The sequence below is a fragment of the Pithys albifrons genome, chromosome 7 (genome assembly GCF_047495875.1).
Source record: "Pithys albifrons albifrons isolate INPA30051 chromosome 7, PitAlb_v1, whole genome shotgun sequence".
NCBI lineage: Eukaryota > Metazoa > Chordata > Aves > Passeriformes > Thamnophilidae > Pithys > Pithys albifrons.
In genome coordinates, this window is record NC_092464.1 from 57,368,476 (window position 1) to 57,389,448 (window position 20,973).

The 20,973-nt window shown below is 50.6% G+C and overlaps 1 protein-coding gene across 1 annotated transcript; it reads left to right on the forward strand.

Moving 5' to 3' along the window:
- The first annotated feature begins 2,969 nt into the window (after nt 1–2,969).
- On the forward strand, nt 2,970–3,908 carry LOC139674672 (olfactory receptor 10AG1-like). The gene has a single exon (XM_071561280.1). The coding sequence runs from the start codon at nt 2,970–2,972 to the stop codon at nt 3,906–3,908; it is 939 nt and encodes a 312-aa protein (XP_071417381.1).
- Nucleotides 3,909–20,973: the final 17,065 nt, after the last annotated feature.

Consider the following 20,973-nt stretch of genomic DNA (forward strand, 5'->3'; position numbering starts at 1 on the left):
ATTCTCTCAGCCTTCCCTCATGGCAGAGCTGCTCCATCCCTCTGATCATCTTGGTGCCTCCTCTGGACTTGCTCGAACAGCTCCATGTCCTTGCTGTGCTGGGACCCCAGAGCCGGAGGCAGCTCTGCAGGTGGGGCAACATCCAACCAGGTGTGTTCCAGCAAGGACAGTGTGGAACCCCATGAAAACACCACAGAACCTGCTGGAACCAAGAGGCCCATCTGACATGTGGGGTCTCATGGAATCAAAGGAACCCTGAGAAACTGTGGAACCTCGTTGAATCAAGGGGTAATTGTGACACTTCAGCGTCAAATGGTCCTTGTCAAACTGCAGGGTGTCATGGAACCAAAGGAATTCTGGAGCACCACAGACCTCATGGATCCAAGGGGCCCCTGACACACTGCAGATACCTACGGAGCACAAGGAACCTGAGGACAACATGAAATACCATAGAAGCAAAAGGCCATTGTGACACTGCAGGGAGTTATGGAGCTGAAAAGGAAACCTCATTACCAGCACAGGCTCCTCATGGACTCACTGGAGGAGATCATTGGAGGCCATGATTGCACAAACCTCTCAAAAACTCACTATCAAAAGGAAAGCCCAACTAGCCCTAAAAAACTGAAGCACTTTGAAGAACTAATGAGCTCCACTGAGTGTCATTACTGACAAAGCCTCTCAAGGGACTAATTAAAGCAGATAATTGGAGGCTATAATTCCATAAATGTCTCATGGACTTAGTGTCAAAAAGAAAACTTTAATAAACCTTGAGTACCTTGAAGCATTAATGAGCCCCACTGAGTGTGGTTATTGACAAAAGAATCTCAAGGGATTCTCTACAGCAGGTCACAGGAAGACAAAATTGCACAAACCTTTCAGAGACACAAAGTCAAAAGCAAAACTCAAAGCAGTTTGAAAAACCTGCAGGCCCTTGAAACATTAAGGAGCCCACCCTGCCCCCAGGGGCCATTCCTGACAAAGCCTCCCCAGGGACTCCTTCCAGCAGATCCCTGGAGGCCACGATTGCTGGGAGGTAAAGGCTCTGTGCAGGCAGCTCAGATGCTGAGAAAAGCCTGGCTTGGCTGGATGAAGTTTCCTTAATTCCTTTTCACACTTCCTTCAGCATTAGGAAATGCTGTCAGTGAGACTGGCACCCCATAAGAAGGGCTCTGGCAGATTGCTGGGAGCAAAGACAGCCTGCCCTGGGCTCCACCCATGAGCTTGGCAGCACTGAGACACCTGAGAGTTAAAAATAGTAGGCTGTATCTTTGAGAACATTTGGCAACAAGCAGGGATTGCTGGTATGTGGATAACCTGCATGGAAATGTTTGCTTTGAGTTAAAGCATTACATTAAAATAAATGTGAGTATCTCAATGTCTTGGGTTGCAAAGAGAATATTTATTTTTTCTGTATATTTGTATCATTCAGTTGGTAGTTTAGAAAACAATCATGTGGTGAGTTTACTCTCATGTGAAGTCTGATTTTATATTGTAATTTTTGAATCACATCTCAATGAGACAGATAAAACTCACAGGAAAATGGCACAAGTACTATGGGAAAATAAGCAAAGTATTAGGACCATGTGTTTGTGTGAATTCAGGATTTTCTCTTGAAGAAATGCCCTGTGCTAATTGGACGCTCTCTTGCATGTTCTCTGACCTGCTTCTCATCAGTAATACCTCAGAGTTTAAGAAGACTTCTCCAAGGGTGTTGCTGCTGGCTGAGAGATGCAGCAGCATCCTCAGTCCTCACCTGGGAGAGGATATTCCCTCCCCAGGTCAAACTGAGTTTCTGAAACACCTCTCAGCTGAGCTGTCACTTCTTTAGAAGAAACCTGTGATGGAGGTGCTGCCTTGTAGCTCACACCCTGTCTGTGTGCCCTGCAGGGAGTCTCTGTGCTCTGGGAGGGTGGGGAATGCAAAGGAAAGGCTCAGCTCCCCAGGCAGCAAGAACATTGCTCTGCCTCTGTGGGGGCTTGCACGGGTCTGCAAAGTGTTGCAGGGCTGGGATCAGAGGGAATGAATCTCTGGCTGGATTTGTAAGGGGTCAGGAATCCAAGTGACAGAGAAGGAAGGTTAGGAATGTTGAACTATCTGTGATTCATCCAGAAATTATAAAAGCCTGACCTGTACAGGAAAATTGGATATTGTGGGGAAATCACCCACTTTGAAGCATTTCTTCCCTAAATGACTTGAAAAGTGCATCACTGAAAATGGGCATTGCTTGCAACAACCTGTGAAAACTTTTTATTTAGACATAAACTGTTGCTTATTTGTCTTGCTAAAATGCCCTGGGGATGCATCAGAGTAACCAAATTCACTGCAAGAGAGATGTCCCTGCCCAGGTAAAAGGGAAGGATTCAGATCTACAACGGTCTCCCAAATCTTTGTGGTCTGACAGAGCACCAGGGGGTGAGCTCTTACATGTGACGAGAGCTGGAATTAATCTCTCTGCCTAAGGTCTAAGAACTGAGTCATGCCTTGCCTTGCAGTGTTAGGATTGCCTCTCCTCCCCAGCCTTGCGTTGCTTTGTCTTCCCCGTTTTCATCACTTTCCTGCTTTTTCACCCTGTTTCTACTCAATGTTCTTACATTAAATGCATCTCTTAAAGATCTGGACAAGGAATGTAAACAACAGGGTTTTGCAAGGGACTGGTATTTATCCATTTCCTTCCGTTTTTCTCTTTTGTCCCCAGGCATCCTATTTAATAAAATCACCTCTGAAAAAGCAAGGCAAGATTCTCTTCTCTCTGTGGCATCGCCGGGTCCTGCAGGCTCAGGGATTCTGTTCCTCTCTCTCTCCCTCTGCAATCCTCCCTGCAGCAAACAGCCCTGTTAGATTTCCAGCTCTCCTGCAGCCACCTGTGTGTGGTGTTTGGAGTCTTTCTCTGGCCTTCAGGTGCGTGTGGTGGCAGAGAGGCCACAAGCACCCTCTGAGAGCTGCTGCTTGGATTGCTCTGCAGAGGGAAAATGTCCCAAAGGAGAGGCTTGGAGAACCACACCGTTGGATCTGGATTCGTTCTTCTGGCATTTTGTGACCACTCCAGCCTGCAGGGCCTGTGCTTCACTGTGCTCCTGGTCACCTACCTGGTGGTGCTGGCAGGGAACAGCCTGATTGCCCTCATCACAGTGCTGGACTGCAGCCTGCACAGCCCCAAGTACTTCTTCCTGAGGAACTTGTCCTTCCTGGAGATCTGCTACACCTCAGTCACTCTGCCAAAAATGCTGGTGGGTGTCCTGAGGGCAGATGGCAGGATCTCCTTCCTTGGCTGTGCTGCCCAGCTGTATTTCCTGGTCCTGTTGGGCAGCACCGAGTGCCTTCTCCTGGCTGCCATGGCCTACGACCGCTACGTGGCCATCTGCCACCCCCTGCACTACCCCCTGGCCATGAGCAGGGGGCTCTGCACCAGGCTGGTGCTGGGCTCCTGGGGGGCTGTCACACCAGTACAGGTAGGGCAGACCTACCAGCTGTTCACTTTGCCCTTCTGTGCCTCCCACGACCTTCGTCACTTCTTCTGTGACGTCCCTCCACTGCTGGACCTGGCCTGTGCAGACACATTCTGGAACCAAGTGGTGCTGCACACCATCATCCTGGGTTTTGCAGTTCTTCCCCTCTGCCTAATAGTTCTGTCTTATATCCAAATTATCAGGGCAATTCTGAAAATCCCCTCAGTTCTGGGCAGGCACAAAGCCTTTTCCACCTGCTCCTCACACCTCATGGTGCTGACACTCTTCTATGGCTCAGCCACAGTCATCTACTTAAAGGGACACTCGAGGGATTCTGGAGATCCTGACAAATACTTTGCCTTGTTTTACACAATTGTGACTCCCATGTTTAACCCTCTCATCTACAGTCTGAGGAATAAGGAAGTGAGAATTGCCCTGAAGAAACTCCTGTGGACAAAGTGATCCCACAGTGGATCCCAAACACAACTTTGTCAAGCTGTGTCTGACCAATGTCATGTGAGGTAGAAATAGTGCAATTGTGGCCAGTCATCAATGAGCCCCAGAGGGTGAGACAACCCATGAGGAGGTGACTCCTCTTGGATTTGAGCAATCACTTCCTAGACCTCATGGACTATGGGCAGTGTCCCTGCATGGAATCAGCTTCAAATGCTAAAAGATATGAAGGGCAACTTCCCCTGCTGTGATGTCTTGCACTGAGATCTGTAAAGCCGGACTACTTTATCATAAAGAATAAAAAAATAATAATTTTAAAAACCCATCAAGGGAACAATTCAGCACTGGAATAGCATCCCAGACACCTGTGGAGTTTCCATTTGTCAAGGTTGAGCAATGTCAGCCAGTACCTGAGCACTGCACAGTCGCTCACTCCCTTCTCATCAGTGGGATGGGGGGGAGAGTCAGAAGTGTAAAAGTAACAAAACTTCTGGGTTGAGTTAAAGTCATGCACACATGCAGAGGAAAACCAGGAATTCATTCCCTGCTTCCCATGGCTGGGCAGGTGTTCAGCCATCTCCAGGAGTGCAGGGCCCCATCCTGTGAAAGGGTGACTTGGAAAGACAAACACCATCACTCGAAACTTCCTCCCTCTTCAGATAGTGAGTGTGATGTCATATGGTCTAGGGCACCCCTGGGCTGGGAATGTGGAAATTGGAAATTGGGAATTTGGGAATGTGGAGAAGTCGCATGGGGGTTTCCCTCCCGCTCCTCACCATCCCAGACTTCCCAAAGCCAGAATCAGGATGAAATTTCATCCCTCATCTCTGCCATCATCATCCTCATCCTCATCGGATTCGGTGTCTGGAAGCTCCGAACCGGGAACACGTAGGATGGGGGTCAGGAAGGGACATGGATCACCCAGCAGCATCCCAGGGATCTCCCACCACATTTGCTGATCCCTCTTTATTTCCACAGGGAATAGAGAGAGGAATGGATACAACATGGTTCCAGTGGCACATCTGGCTCTGGATCCTCTCCATGTGGATCATGGAATGGATCCAGGGGTCTCCAGGCTGCCAAAGAGCCATGAGGTCCCACACTGTCCCAGGGGCTCCCTGGTGACCTCCCAGGGGTCTCTGGGGGTGACAAAGAGCTGTGTGGTCAGAGGCTGTCACAGCAGTTCCATGGTGACATCCCAGGGGACTTTGGGCTGCTCCAGCACCAACCTGTCTCAGGCACTCACAGGGCCTCCAAGGGACATTCCAAGGGTCTCCAGGTTGCCAAAGGACAGGGAGGTCACAGACAGTCACAGGGGCACTGTGGGGACATTCCAAACATCTCCAGGCTGCCAAAGGACAGAGCGGGTACAGTCACAGGATTCCTGTCACAGGCAGAGAGGGAGCTGCAGGCATAGTCTCTTAGAAAAGGTCCCGTTCAGTCACATGAAGCAGAAAGGACCCCCAACACCACCAGAGACCCCGAGTGCCTCCCAGCACCCCCTGGGTTTCTAAAGTCCTTCTCCCAGAGGAGCCTGGAAGTGGCTGCATCCAATCCCAGCCCCAGACTTTGTCAATGGTTTCTGTGTAAAGGATTATACAGGTGAGACTGAACCTTTGTACAACTTTGTCCTGCACAATCAAGGATGGAAAACCAGATATAGAAATGTATATGATTTACTATGGTAATGATTAGACAAAAAGATCTGACTCAGATTTATTCACTAGACAGCACAGAAGCTTTAGGAACTATTATCATACACTGCACTAGGAAGCAATATTGAAACACTTGGATTGAAGCAAACCCAATCATTAAGCAGAGAGTGATGTCACTCACCAAGACCAACGACCCTGGACAAAGCTCTTTGGCTCAGCCTCGAGGAGTGACCCCGAGGGGCATCCCCGCTCCAGGCAGGAACCTCCACACACACCCCAAGAAGGGATATGTCAGAAGACCCAATCTCTAAAATTTAGGCCTGGGCTTTTATAATAGAAAGCGCTGGCCTGTCAGTCAGGTGTGTCCAGGTTGTGCCAGCTCAGCAGCTTTGGAGTTCTCAGGGGTGTAACTTGTTAGTTCCTTTATCCAGGAATTTCCCAGCTCTGCCACATCTTCCCCTTCCTCTCAGGATGTTTCACTTTGGGAGTGTTGGTTGACTCAGGCCGCTTTCAGCTTTGTTCAACCCCAAAAGCAGGGTGACCCCCTTCTTCATTTCCCACTGGGGGCTTTGCAAACTGGGCCTTGTAGTAGTTATTTTCCCCCATTCCAGGCAGACCATGCTGCTACAGGACCCCCAAGATGCCCCTGCCCAGTTACCCACCTCTCCTTTCCCCACTATACCACTCCTTTCCCATTGTCTCAACAATCCCAAATTCCCCACACAGCTCATGTTGGGGGTGTCCCCCCCTGCTTGGTTTTGGGGTCTAAGCCCATTTCTGCTCAGTTTGGGGGTCCAAAGCCTTCCTTTTCCCCCCCTCTCCCCTCCTTTTCCTGTAAGACTTCAAACCCCTCCTCCCTCAGAGTGTGGTTTACAGCTGTCCCCCTCCCACTAAATTTGGGTGTCCCAACCCCCCTTTTCAATTGTCCCCCCAATCCCCAACCTCCTTCCCCCATTCCTGGTTTTGGGGGTTCCCACTCCCTTTGCAGCCCCACACCCAGTTTTTGCCCCCTTTTCCCCCCAGTTTCCACTGCCCCACCCCCCTTTCCCCACCCCCTCCCCCAAGAGCTCCTCACCCTCAACCAGGGGGGCTCCCAGCACCACCAGTGCCACCAGTATGGCCCCAGCTCCTCCCAGTCCCAGCATCAGGCTTTAAAATCAATATATATTGGTGATAAATAAAGTGTTATCCTTAAATCACACTTGGCCAGCATTTATCAAAGTTGTCTTAAGGTATTTTTGTGGGAAGAACTTGTGAAAAGTACCAGAACTTCAAGTTTTGATAAATTAACTCTGATCTGCCTCAGTGAACAAAGCCTGGAAGAGAGAGATGGGTGGTTGAGGTTGGACATCTGGAATGCAGAACATACAGACCACAGGGACATTTGGCAGAAACCAAAAGATGAGGCTACGAAAGACCCAGTATTTATTTTGGAAAGTCCCTACCCAAGAAAAAAGATACTGAAAACACTAAAAAATAATATAGAAAGCAAGAAATCGATAACCAACAGAGGAGAGACTACTAATTAATGAAAGGGAATTATCTAATTTAGAACCAATGAACATTTATTTGTTTGCTGAAAAATGTATAAATAGGTGAAAAAGTCTTCTCTCGGTGTCTCTGTGGAAGCTGCAATTTTGTCAGTCAAAGCCAGAATAAAGGAACGTCTGACTCTTCAACACTGAAAAGATGGTGTTGAGGGTTTATTGCCCCAATGGTTTCCAAGGATTTCAGTAACATTATAAAGGCAGAGTATGGGAGAGGTGGTGCTGGACATGGGGTCAGCTGCCAGCAAGATAAATGTTTATTTAATATTTCTATCTGCACAGGAACAGACGTGGTGGGACCAGACCCCAGTGTCTCCACTTTTCAGGGGATGGAATGCTGATGGTTCATGGCTCCAACATTATCCAGTTGCAAAAGCAGAGGGTGCTTTGCTGCTCATGGGCAAAAGAACCACCCAGGGGCAGAGTGAGGCACACCCACCCCTGGAGGGGACAGGCTGGGCTTGGAGCCAGGGAAGGGAAGGGTTATTTTTATGCTTTTATGTCACTACAGACAGGAAACAAAACTGCTCCAAACCTACTTTACATGCAAACAAAACTGTTCTAAACCCTACATATACATATATATTGATAAAGTAAATCTAATCTACTCCAAAGGTTGGGTTAACAAGAACCTGGGTCAGCCTCACCTTCAGGGGGGTCTGGACAGGTGCTGTACAAGGGGGAAGCTTCTGACAGCCGCTCACAGAACCCATCCCTGGAGCCCCCCCCCTACAAAATCTGGCCACACAAACGCAGTGCACTGCCCAGCATGGATCACCTGGAACGTGGGTCACCAGGTCTCTGCTAAACAGGCCTCATCAAGAATGTTGGTCATCAACTCTTTACCCAACTTGTGTCGTCAAGTCTGTGACCAACATGGGTCACTGTGGATCATTCAAGGTGGGTCGTCCAATGGATGATGGAGTTGGAGCAGCGGATGAAGATGTTCCTGCAGTTGGGGCACTTGTAGGTCTTCCTTTACCGGTGGGTCCGTTGGTGTTGAGTCAAGTTACGTCTAAAGTTGAAGCTCTTCCCACACTCCCCACAGTCATAAGGCCTCTCCCCGGTGTGGATACGCCGGTGGATGGTGAGGGTGAAGTTTCGGTTGAAGCTCTTCCCGCAGTCGGTGCAGCGGAAGGGCCTCTCCTCTGTGTGTGTGCGCTGATGCCTGAGGAGAGTTGAGCTCCTCTGATAACTCTTCCCACACTCCTCACACTTGTAGGGTCGCTCCTCTGTGTGTGTCTGCTGATGTTTGAGGAGATCTGATCTGCTCAGAAACATCTTCCCACACTCCCTACACTTGTGTGGTCTCTCCCCGGTGTGTTTGCACCGGTGGGTGATGAGGGTGTCATTGCGGCTGAAGCTCTTCCCGCAGTCTGTGCAGCGGAAGGGCCTCTCCCCGGTGTGTGTGCGCTGATGTGTGAGGAGATGCGAGATGGTCTGAAACAGCATCCCACACTCGGAACACTCATAGGGACGTTCCCCGGTGTGGATCATCTGATGGCGGATCAGGCTGTAGCTCTGGCTGAAGCTCTTCCCACATTCCAAGCACTTGTAGCGCTTCTCCTTTGCGTGAAGGTGCTGCTGCATCATCGGGTTGGAGCTCCGGCTCAAGCTGTGACTGCCTTCCCAGGAGATGGAGGGTTTCTCCTCTTTGGAGCACCCTGTCCTGAGTTTGGAGCTCCTCCTCCTATGGGATCTCCATGGATTTTCCTCCCCAGTCACTTCCTGTGCTGTAGAGCCACTCAAATCGACCTCTGCCAGCAGGTTCTGCCGGGGGGATTTGTCCTCTGTGCTCTCCATGCTCAGTTCGGGGCCTGGGACAGGAAGGAACAAGCACAGACAGGGCATTTGCCTCCAGCCCACAGGGAAGGCCAAGGACATCCCCCCAAACCCGGCCCCGGCAGGACGGCGTCGGCAGCGGGGTTGTCCTGCAGCCGGGGCCATGCTGGGCTGGAAGATGCAGCACAAGAGAGGGGCAAAGGGGCACTGACTTCCTCCTCACCTGCCTGGGGGTCCCGGGGCATCTTCCTCTTCCTCGCAGCCTCTTCCTCCATCCTGACAAGCTTTGGGAAGGAGAAATCCTGTTTTCTGGGGAAAAACAAGGTGTGAGTGCCTTGGGTTGGGGGTTCCTCCTCCCAAAGACCATCTCTAGAACTCGCTGAGCTTCCTGAGTCCAGAAAAATCTCCGAAATTCCAAGATTCAGGCAAGAAAACAATGAGAGGAGCTCCTCCTCTCTGGTCTCTCCATTTTGGAGTTGTGGGGGTCCCCCCTGTCCTGCCTGCTGGGGGTCTCCTGTCTGTTCAGGGTCCTCCCTCTCCAGGCTGCCGGGGCTCCAGAAACCCCTGCCCAGCCATTCTCAGGTTTCCTGTCCCCACACCCCTTAATTCTGTGACTCCAGGAACACCCTGACCCCCCTTTCCCACCCATCCTACACTCCCTTTTCCTTTAACCTGCCATCCCCTGGACTCCCCTTTTAGGGGCACAGGGACCCCCTGGACCCACCAACGCCCTCTCCCCACCCCAGTCCTGCCTGTCCTTCACCTTGGCACCCTCCTGATTGCCCACTCCCAGGCACTGGGATCCCCCTGCACCCCCTTATCCTGCACCAATACTCCCCTGCATACCCTTTCCTGGCCATTCCACCTCTTCCAGCTCCCACACCTCCTGTTTGTTATTTTTTTCACTCAGGGACCCCTGGATTTCCCAGACCACAGACTCCCCCTTCCCTTTTTGGAACACTGGGGGACCCTTTCAATCCCTTTCCCTGGACACTCTGGATCTCCCTACCCCATGATTCCCCTTTTCCCCAACCCCTGGACCCCCCTTTCCAGGGCACAGATTCCCCTGGACTCCCCATTTCCCTTCTCCAAGCTGCTACATCCCCCCTTCCTTGGACCTGTGGCCCCCTGAAAACCCCCTTCCCCAGCTCTGTGTCCCCCCTGCACAACAAAAGATTCAGCCCCAAAAAAGCCTCCCAGAAGTTCCTGCTCTCTGATCTCTCCACTTTGGGCTCTGGGGGGTCTCCCCTAATGGGCTTGCTGGGGGTCCTACAGGTATTGGGGGTCCGCCCTCTCCAGGCTCCTTGTTTTAGTGTTCCAGGGGGGTCTCTGAGCACCCCGAGCAGAGACTCAGGGCAGAAGCCGCCCCTGGGACCCTCGGCATTCCTTGGAGGGGTTTGGAGGGCCCTGGAGTTGTTTTGGGAGGTCTGGGAGGGAGCTTTGGGGGGATCCTGGGATAGTTGGGGTAGGTCTGGAAGCGGTTTGGGGGACCTGGTGTGGTTTGGAGGGACTGGGAGAAAGAATAGGGGGGGCCCTGAAGAGGTTTAGGAGGGTCTGGGTGGGGGTCTGGGAGGAGGTTGAGAGAATTTGGGCAGGTCTGGGTGCCCTAGAAGGGGGTTTGGTGAGTCCTGCGATTGTTTCGGGGGTCTGGGAGCTGAATTTAGGTGAGTATGGGGGCATTTTAGGGGTCCTGGGCAGTTTAGACGGTCTGGGAGAGGTTTGGGGGGTCTGGGAGGGGTTTAGGAGATCTCTGGGGTGTTTGGGGCAGCCCGGGGTGTTTCAGGGGCTCCAGAGAGTTCAGGACGGGATTTGGGGCATCCTGGGGCTCCAGGGCAGTTTGGGGGGTCCCAGGCGGTGGGTTAGGGGGGTCTCAGGGGTATTTTCGAGGGGGATTTGGGGCGTTCTGAGGCGCATCCCGGGGTGGGTGGAATGGCTTACCCGGCTCCTTCACCGTCACGGCCAACACGGCCCCGGGGGGGTCCCGGGGGGTCTGTGGGGGTGGGTAGGCCGTGAGGGACCCCCAAAACCCGCCCCGAGTCCCCGAATGCCCCCGAAATGCTCCGAAACTTTCCGAAATTACCCCAAAGTCGCCGCCATTGCTCAACTCTCCCGGCAGCGCCGTCCAGTCCCGCCCTCCATCTATGCCACCTGTGATTGGGCGTTACGCCTGCCCGTCACCGCCGGCAGCCAATCAACATTTAGGAATGCAGGGGGGCGGTGTCGGGACATGGACTCAGCGCCATTTTGAGCCTTTCCCGTACTACATTTCCCGTCATGCACCGCGTTCCGCTCTGGCCAATCACAGACGGGACTACAACTCCCGCCCCCCCCCGCGCCCAATCGGGTCGGTCCCACCCCCATTGCAGCCCCCCAAGTGTCCCCCGGACCCCAAACTGCCCCAGAAGGGCCCCAGGACCCCCAAGTGCTCCCCCAATACCCACTCAGGACTCCCAAATCACCTCCCTGGACCCTCACGTGACCCCCAAGTTCATGCAGGACTTACAAGTGACCCCTAAAACCCTAGCTGGACCCCCTGATTCTGTCCCTGGACACTCGAGTGACCCCCCAAGGGTCCCCTCGGACACCCAAGTTCTTTCCCAGTGCCCCAAAAATGCCCCTCAGACCCCAATGGAACCCCCAAGTGCCCCCCAAGTACCTTCCAGGACCCCAAATCCACGCCAACCTCCCCAAAGCCCCCCAGCTCCCCCTTCCCATGGGCCTTTTCCCGGGATTTGGAGCTCGAAAGGGACACTTGGGGGTCGGGGGCGATTTGGGGGCACTTGGGGGACTGGTGAGTTGGGGAAGGGATTTTGTGTGGAATTGAGGGAATTCAGAGTGGAATTCAGTGGATTTGAGGTGATATTAAGAGAGGTTGGGTGGAATTAAGGGAATTTGGGATGGAATTAAATAATCCTTATGTGAAATTAAGGGGATTTCTGTGGAACCTTCAGGATTTGGAATGAAATACTTGGGATTGTAAGAGGGATCAAGGTATTTTTGAGTGGAGGTCAGAGATTTGGGATGGAATTAGGGATATGTTGGGTAGAAATAAGGAAATTTTGCATGTACTTAAGAAGATTTGAGGTGGAAATAAAGAGAATTGAGAAATTTTAGGTGAAATTAAAGTAATTTTTGGTGAAATATATGGGATTGGGGAGGTTATAGATGGAATTAAGGGAGCTCTGGGCAAAAATAATGGAGATCAGGAAAATTAAGTGGATTTGAGGGTAAATCAGAGGAGTTTTATGTGGAATTAATAGAATTTTGGGTGGAAGACACGGGAGTTTTGGAGCAAAATCAGCAGGACTTTGATGGGTTTATAGAGATATGAGTTGGAATTAAAGCAACTTGGAGTAGAACCATTCTGGTATGAGGTGAAAATCAGGGTATCTTTCGGTGGAATTAAAGGAATTTTGAGGGTAATTATGGGATTTTGAGTGGAATCCTGGGGATTTGGGGTAAAATTGGGGGGATTTGAGGTCAAAGTCCGAGGATTCTCGGAGGGATTAAGGGACTTTTGAGTGGGATTAAGGGATTTGGGTTGGAATCAGGAGGCTTGATGCCACCAGAAGTAGTGATGGGAACGAGCAGGTGAGATTTTTGGGGTGTAAAGTCAACAAATCCAGTGATCCCAATGAATTCCCAATATCTGTCTGTGTCCTGATGGATGTTCCTCCCCCTGCACTCACCCAAGTGCCCACAGGGAACCAGGAGGGTGTGGAGTCCTCCAGCCAGGTGTGCTCCCAATGTGGGTCACTGGGAATGTGGGTCCCCAGGTGTGTTCCCAACGTGGGTCAGTGGGAATGTGGCTCCCAATGTTCCAGGTTCAGGACGATTCCCAGCACAAATTAAAAGACACAGAACCACAGCTGAGGCAGCAAAGCAGATATATTGGTGAGCAAAGCAAAAGGATCCTGTTCCCTGGCACACAAACAGCACATCCCCAGCCCTGCAATCTCCCCAAGCCAATGGATCCTGTTCCTTGGGACACACACAGCACATCCCCAGCCCTGAAATCTCCCCAAGCCAATGGATCCTGTTCCTTGGCACACAAACAGCACATCCCCAGCCCTGCAATCTCCCCAGGCCAATGGATCCTGTTCCTTGGCACACACACAGCACATCCCCAGCCCTGCAATCTCCCCAGGCCAATGGATCCTGTTCCTTGGCACACACACAGCACATCCCCAGCCCTGCAATCTCCCCAGCCCGTGGGGCAGGAGCAGCAGGTGCAGCGGCACTGGCACCAGGGCAGGCAGGCAGTGCCCCTTCAGGCCCTGCCCTGCACCAAACCAGGCCCAGCGGGGCCTCCTCACCCCCAGCCCAGCCCACCCCTCCTGTCCCCTCTCTCTGCAGGGCAGCTTTGCCAGCTGCAGCACCAGCCCCTGCGTGCCCATCGCACCAGCCCAGGCTGCAGCAGCTCAAGGGCTGACTCCGGGACAACAACGGCTCTGCCCTTTATTCTTCCTGGGGCACAGCCCAAGCTCTCAGCACTTCCAGCTCACACTGATGGGTCTTTCTCCAGGCCTGAGTTCTCCACAGGCAAACTCTGCAGTGTTTTCTCACACCAAATCAACAAGCACAAGCACAGACCAAACATGACAGGCCCAGAGACAACTCTGGTCCCTGACACAAAACCTCCTCAGAATACAAACCTTCCTCTGCCTCTGGGGATTTGGAGGATAAGGCTTAGCCACAGTCTGTTCTATTTCCATGCATTAGAGTTTGTCACATGATTATGGAGCACAAACACAGGCTGGGTGGAGAATGGACTGAGAGCAGCCCTGAGGAGAAGGACCTGGGGTGGTGATTGATGAGAAGCTCAGGCAGCCCTGCTTGGCTGGGCAGGGAAGCCACTGGCAAGAGCCCAGTGGTCCCTGAGCATCCCAGCGCGGGCAGTGGCTCCTCTGGGCCAGCGAGGGGCTGGGAGAGGGGTCTGGGGCAGTGTCAGAGCCCAGAGGGACCCCCCAGCAGAGATCAGATGGTGTAACTCCAGTGTGCTGGTGGGACCTGCTGGCAGCTGCCTGTCTCTCACTGAGAACTCTCTGGGCTCTCCCTCATTCAATCTCCTTTCAGAACGGGATTTAGGGAACAGATCTGAAGCCTCACTGCAGGGTCCCCTTTACTCCTGCAGCCCCTGACGCTGCAGGTGTGACAATGATGGGCTGAGCAGCACTTTCGGGCTCCCATGGAACCACAGGAACATCCATCTAAAACAGGCAGTGCACAAAGGCATTTCTGGAACAGATCTGATTTCTGTTAATAAAACTTTATGCTGTATAAATTTAGTTTTTAATTTTTTCCCCATGGCTACTGGTTGCCACCTGAATTTTATCAGTAAAATTGCAATTGCCTCTTTTGATCAGAGCCACCAGAGTGCATTTGTGACAGTGAGCTCGGTGTTTCTGTCTCAGCTGTCGCCATCAGCAGACATTGGAATGCCCACAAGCCCCTGAGCACTAAGTCAAGGACAATTAGGGCCATACAGGCCTCATTGCCAGCACTCAAACACAGCCCTGTTGCTGGTGCTCTTGAAATAGAATAAAATTCCAGAGGCCACCCCAGAAATTGCCTCTGTAGTGTCAAAAAAAATTAAAATATCTACCCTCCCCTCCTAGATGGACCTCTGGCCAACAGTTCCTGCCCACTCCTGTGCTGGTTGCTCCTGAATGACCTTGCTGGCAGGTCCTAAACAGATCTTTTCAAGGGTTCCTTGTTTAGAACCTACACCCTGACACCTTTGCCTTCACCAGAGATGTGTGAGAAAGGGCAGTGCTGGTGGCAGTCAGGGCAGGGCTGAACACTGGGGTGACTTGGAAGCTCCCTCTGCACTGTCTGTGCCACCTGGATTCCTTTGGGAAATATTTCTGCCTCCAAATGGAACACAACAGTGGCCTTTTGGACATGCTGCCCCCAAGGGGGTAACTCTAAACATTTGGAATAAAACAATGACCCCTGCCAAGAGCCAAGGAAAGCTTGTAGCTGTTTCCTAAAAGCATCATGTGTGGTGTCCCCAGTTGTGTCTCGGGGCCTGGTCTGGAGGGGCTGCTTTGTGCAGGGCAGCTCTGGGGGCCCATTGCCATGGGCAGGGCTGCACTCTGGGGGTCGAGGCTTTGGTTCTTTGGTGTCCAGGGGAGGATGGGGAGGATGGGGAGGGTGGGCTGTGCCATCCCAGAGGAGCTGCTGCCATGGTCAGCTCTGCAGGGATGGAGAGGAGGGGCTGTGCCATCCCAGAGGAGGTGCTGCCATGGGCAGCTCTGCAGGGATGGAGAGGAGGGGCTTTGCCATCCCAGAGCAGCTGCTGCCATGGGCAGCTCTGCAGGGTCCAGCAGGGCAGCTCAGTGTGGGGGTGATGCTGAGGGGCCCCCAAGGGAACCAGCACTGGGGGTGTCTGAGAAGGGGCAGCACAGGGGCTGGGGAGGGCCCTGGTCCTGCTGTCAGGGGCAGCAATGGGGTGTTCCCTTAGGATTTTATGGATCTGTAGATTTTATATAGCTATGGAGTTCCTTACCTTTAAAGTAGGAACTGGCAGCTTCTCAGCCCTGAGCTACATTCCTGCATTTTCTGTCTTGAGGCTCAGAGAGCAACTAGAATATATTCTAGTCCAAATAAGGTACCATTTAATCCTAGCAACACAGGCCCAGAAACCAGGCTGGCTGTGCCACTGCCTGGTCACTGTGGTTACCTCCCTCTCCTGCAAAGTTACTGCCAAAGTCAGCAAAGGGGGGGCAAAGAAGGTTTTGTTGCCATGGTTACAAGCACCATTGTTTTCTAAGGGTTTTACTGTCAGTTTAAACAGGCCAGAAAGGAAGTGGAAAGACTCCCAAAGGATGGATGGCTAATCTAATTCTAATAATATTGTCAAAACACCAGACAATACAGTGATTGTTAATTACTGTATTTCAGGTGTCTTTCATTGCTCTCCAGACTTTGACTGTTAGTTTGATTATTTGTGAACCTCCTTACACTGAACTGAGTTTTCCTTTTGCAGCTGATTCATGAAGAAGATAATGGAGCAATAGAATTGAAAGCTTGTATTGTTTTGTGATATTGATTATTTGCAGTGTTCATATTTTGTATATATTTTGTCCCAATAGTTTTGCAGCATTTTGTGAACACCATTGGGAATATTCCTGTGTCCTCTCCGATTGCTGCAACTTGTGAAAAAGACTGCCCTGAATTCAGTTTGAGAGTCAACACAAAAGTTCATGAGATTGTAAGATCAAATTCATCTACCTTGAATTTGTCTCTAAAATATTTAGTCATCTACTCAAACAGCGTGTGAGCTCACAGAAGCCTCACAGAGGAAGAGACCTGTGTTAAAAAGCACCAAGTGGTTTGTTTGCCACACTGCAGCTGAAGGATTAGTTTTGTGGACTCTCCCATGAGCACTGCCTCACATCCTGTTTGCAATCTTGGAGATAAATTGGTACCATCATGGTTTCCAATGGTTTGTTTAGCTTGTACCCAGCTGAAATGAATGCCCTGACTGGCTTTAATGTAATACCCAGTTACTGTGGTGTCTATCCCAGACACCAACATGTGAAAATGCCAAAGTCAGTGGCCAATTGGATACTGACTGGTGTGCCACGATAACACACACATGAGCATTTTGGTATGGATGGGGATGCTTTTCTAGCATGGAGGCAAGAGGGCCCTGCACAGCCACTGCAGGAGACAGAGAGAGGGTTGAGCACAGTCAGAGGGCAGAGTGTGGCAGGAGGGTTTGCCCTCCATGAGGCCTGGAATCTGCACAGAGAATGCAGGCTCTCTGTGGGAAGCAATTCTGAGGACCAAGATGTTGTTTGGTGTTCATCAAACTGCAGACACATCCTGCCTTCAGTGAGGTCCTAACGAGCATATAAATGTGTGGCTGGCACTCAACCACTCTAATTCTAGAAAAGCTTCATCCCTCGTCTTCTGAGAAACATTCATCTGAAAGGGAAAATTAATTTGAAACATTATTTAATGGTTTAGACTCTGTTTTGCAGAAACCCCAGAGATTCATTGTGTTATCCACACCCAAAGGATTGGACACTCCTGTTCATCTGTTCCAGCCTGAGGACTGAGTCTGTGTGAAATGGTGAGATAATGATCCCCTACAAGCCAGATGGAAGAGACTGTTCCAGGTTCTGTCAACTACCCACACCACAGTCAGAGACAGAAGGGAACTCCTGTGATTCACCTCACAGAGCCCATGGAAGATTAGCAACTTGATGTCATCTTGAGTAACAAAAGGATTATTTTGCATAGCTGGTTTCCTTCTCGAGTGGATCTCTGGACTTACTACTCTAGAGCTAAGGAGACCTCTGTTCCTGGAATGGGTGTAACAACAGAGACTGTTACAGATAGAAAAATGTGTTTTAAATTACTCTTTCTCTATGTATTGTTTATTGGTAGTAATCATGAATCAGATTTGGAATAAAAATTTGCATTTTGCTCTAGCCCCAAAGATAAAAAATAAATTATTAAAATTGTTATGAATTTGGCCAAAATTTGGAAACAAATGTGAGTTCTAAACCAGTGAACTCTTGGAGGTGTCTCACTGAGCTTGGAAATATCTTTGGCAAGGTTGTTCCATGGTTGCCAAACTGGACTTGGATAAAAGAGCTGATCATATTAATCATATTTGTTGTTAATGTTTGCTGAATAGCTGCAGGATCCAATGCTACTGTAGTCGCTCATTCTTATGCAACAATCTTAAGTAGAAGTAGAGAGACTCCACCAAATTCTCTCTTTTGCCAAGGCTTCAAGGGGAAAAAGGCTGCCATGGGATTTTATACATCTGTAGATTTTACAAAGTTATGTAGTTTCTTACATTTAAAGTAGGAACTGGCACCTTCTCAGCCCTGAGCTACATTCCTGCATTTTCTGTCTTAAGGGTCAGAGAGCAACTAGAACATACTCTAGTCCAAAGCAGGTACCATTTTAGTCGTAGTGACAGAAGGCCCAGAAACCCCTGGAGAAGCTCCAATAAGAGAAAGTGTCCTGAAGATGATGATGATGATGATGGATGAAGTAAGGGGTCCTGAGACCTCCCACTCAGTTCTAGGAGGGTGTACCAAGGGGCAGACCTAAGAGAGGTTCTGGAAACAGACCATTATTAGATTGGATGGAACCTTTAGTTATGATAATCAAGTAGTGTTATAAATCAGTAAAACCCATAGTGGTGACAAAGAGGGTGGAGGTGAAAAAGAGGTGCAGAAGTGAGGGAAGGCAGTGGGCTCGTCTGCCCATCCTCAGCACATCCACATCCTGGGGGGCTCCACCCTGCCCTGGGCGAGCCGTGAGGAACCTCAAGTCCTGCTTGAAGAAAATCAGGCTGGTACTGGGGGCAGGGTGTGCATCTCTCTGTGTGCTTTCCATCCTCTGTACACATCAAACCCTGTAAGTAAAGAACTCCTCTTGACCCTACTCAGAGAATGTGTCTCGGAAAGTTTTTCCAGAAATTCCAGGCAACAGGGGAAGGCGGGATGGCCTCGTTCTTGGTGGCCACCTGGGGTGGGGTGGGAGCCCGAAGAGGAAGGGAGCAGGCAAGATTGGGAAATTATGGGGAAGAGAATTGGGAAGGGAGAGGGCAGAGGAAAGGGAAAGGGATCCCAGGACACAGTGGAACATCATGGAATGACAGGGATATTGTGACTACAGAGGAACCTCATGGAACTGAAGGAACCCTGAGATGTGGAACCTCATGGAATGAAGGGGCCAGTGTGACACTGTGGAACTCATGGAGTCAAAGGGACCCTGGGACACTGGTAAAAACATGGAACTAAAGGAATCCTGGGACACTGAAGAACCTCATGGAGTCAAAGGTGCCCTGCGACACTGTAAAAAAATATGGAATCAAAGGTACCCTGAGACACTGCAGAACCACATGGATACTGACGGTCAGACAGAGGAGCTGCCTGAAATCCTGAGACATTTGACACATGTTGAAAAGTCTGAGCTTGATCTGATCAGCTGGAACAATGGAACACTTGTCATAAAATATTTGTGTTCTCTCATGGGATCACAAAGAGATGTTTTCAGGATGTGCATTAACAGCAAGGGCAGGACTGTTGCCCTCCCACCCTCTTGGCACTGTCAGCATTCTGTCCTTTGGGCTGCACATTTCACCTCCCTCACCTTTCACCTCTTCCCACCTGTCCTGCCTGAGCTGCCCGTGGCTGAAGTCCCCTTCCCAGCAGCCTGTCTGCACAGCAGCACTTGCCAGTGCTCTCTGCATTTCCCTTCCCCTCACTCTTGGGTTGCTCACACACCTCTCAAAGACCAACTTTGGGCTTTGAGCTTCAGGGAGTTAAAAGTTTGCCTGTCCCTCAGTAATTGGTCTAATTATGTATTCAGACAGCTTTGTAGTTGTGTTTGTTTCATTTCTTTTCTCTCTAATACATTTCATGCACAGTTTTGCTTTGGTGACGGTGAAGGCCAATGGTGGCACCTTGGACCTGGCACAGGGTTGAGGAGTGTGTTTGTTTACAATGGTGAAACTTATGAGTTTCAGATTGCTGCAAAAAGAGAGGAAAAATCCCTCTTGTCTGTGTTCAGCCAGTTGTCAGAGCGAAGCAGGTCCCAGTTGACTGATGAGAGACATGATGGGGCTGGGGAGGTGTGGAGCAAGGTTGTCCCCACTGTCAGACCTCAAGGGATTGCTCTCCAATGAGTCCAGACCTTCCTAGGAGAGAAACTGGGTCAATATCAATCAGAGAATGCTGCAATCACCTCTTCTCTAAAAAGAAAAGTAATTATCCATATCATTTAAAATAGAAATGCAAATTTCTTAGAAGCTCTTTCTAACCTTTCTCCAAAACTATATGAGGCATCTTTTTTAATTAACTCTCCTTGATTAGAGGACAAACTCAGAAAGAGCCATGATCAGTAGGGAATTGCTTTATCTTAACAAGCCCCATGGTGCATTTGGTGCTGAGCCCCTGAACCTCAGGACCTGAGAGGAGATTGCACAAACCTTTCCATAGGTCAAAGCCAGAAGAAAATCACAAAGTATCTCAAAGCACTAATGGGTCCCACTGAGGGCCATTCCCAATACAAGTTCTTCAGAGACTGGTAGGACGAGATAATTGGAAGTCCTGATTGAATAAACCTCTCATAGACTCAGTTTCAAAAGGAAAGGGAAAGTATCTTAATAAATGTTGAGTCCTTTGAAGCATTAACAAGCCTCACCTTGGGCTGTTACTGACAAAGCCTCTCAAGGGACTAATTAAAGCAGATAATTGCAGGCCATGATATTGCAAACCTCTCACAGACTGGGTGTCAAAAAGAAGCACCTCAATAAGCTTTGAGTCCCTTCAAGCATTAATGAGCTCCATTGAGTGTTGATACTGACTAAAGATCTCAAGGGACTCGTTACATCTGGTAATTGGAGGCCTTAATTGAACAAATCTCTAAGAAACTCCAAACCTAAAGCAAAAGTCAAAGTACTTTGAAAACCTGCAGTCCCTTGGAGCTTTAAGGAGGACCCCAAAGGGCCAGTCCTGACAAAGCCTCCCCAGGGACTCATCCCATCAGACCCTTGGAGGCCACGACTGCAGGGAGGCAAAGGCTCTGGGCAGCAGCTCAGGTGCTGAGCAAAGCCTGGCTTGGCTGGAGGCAGCAGAAAGGCCCAGCCCTGACCCCCAGCCTGGAGAAGGCACATCCTGTCCCTCACACCTTGCTCAGGGCTCTGCCGGGGGCACTGGCATGGGGGGTGATGCTGAGGGCAGGACAAGGGGTGACAGTGTCCAGCCTTCCTGGGGCTGTGCCAGGAGGCCACGAGGCCCCAGAGCCTCAGCACAGCAGGTCTGCTCACAGCCCTTGGTGGCACAGACGATGCTGTGCCCGAGGAGACAAGGACTTGGGATGTCTTGCACTTCTGGCCCAGTCACTTGATGTCCCTCTGGGATAGAACAAACCACCTCTCAGAGGTGGGTGACAAACCAGTGCTGGGAATGGTCATTGGGAGGGGCTGGTCTGTGATGAGTGTCCTGGAGCACCTTCAGCAGAGTGTGCAGAAAACATGGCCAGTCTGGGCCAAACACAATGTGGGGCTTTTCCCACTTGTCCCCTCCTAAACTCACCTCAGTCCCGAACACAGAC

Coding starts and splice junctions, on each gene's coding strand:
- LOC139674672 (XM_071561280.1), top strand. CDS start 2,970: ATGTCCCAAAGGAGAGGCTTGGAGAACCACACCGTTGGATCTGGATTC.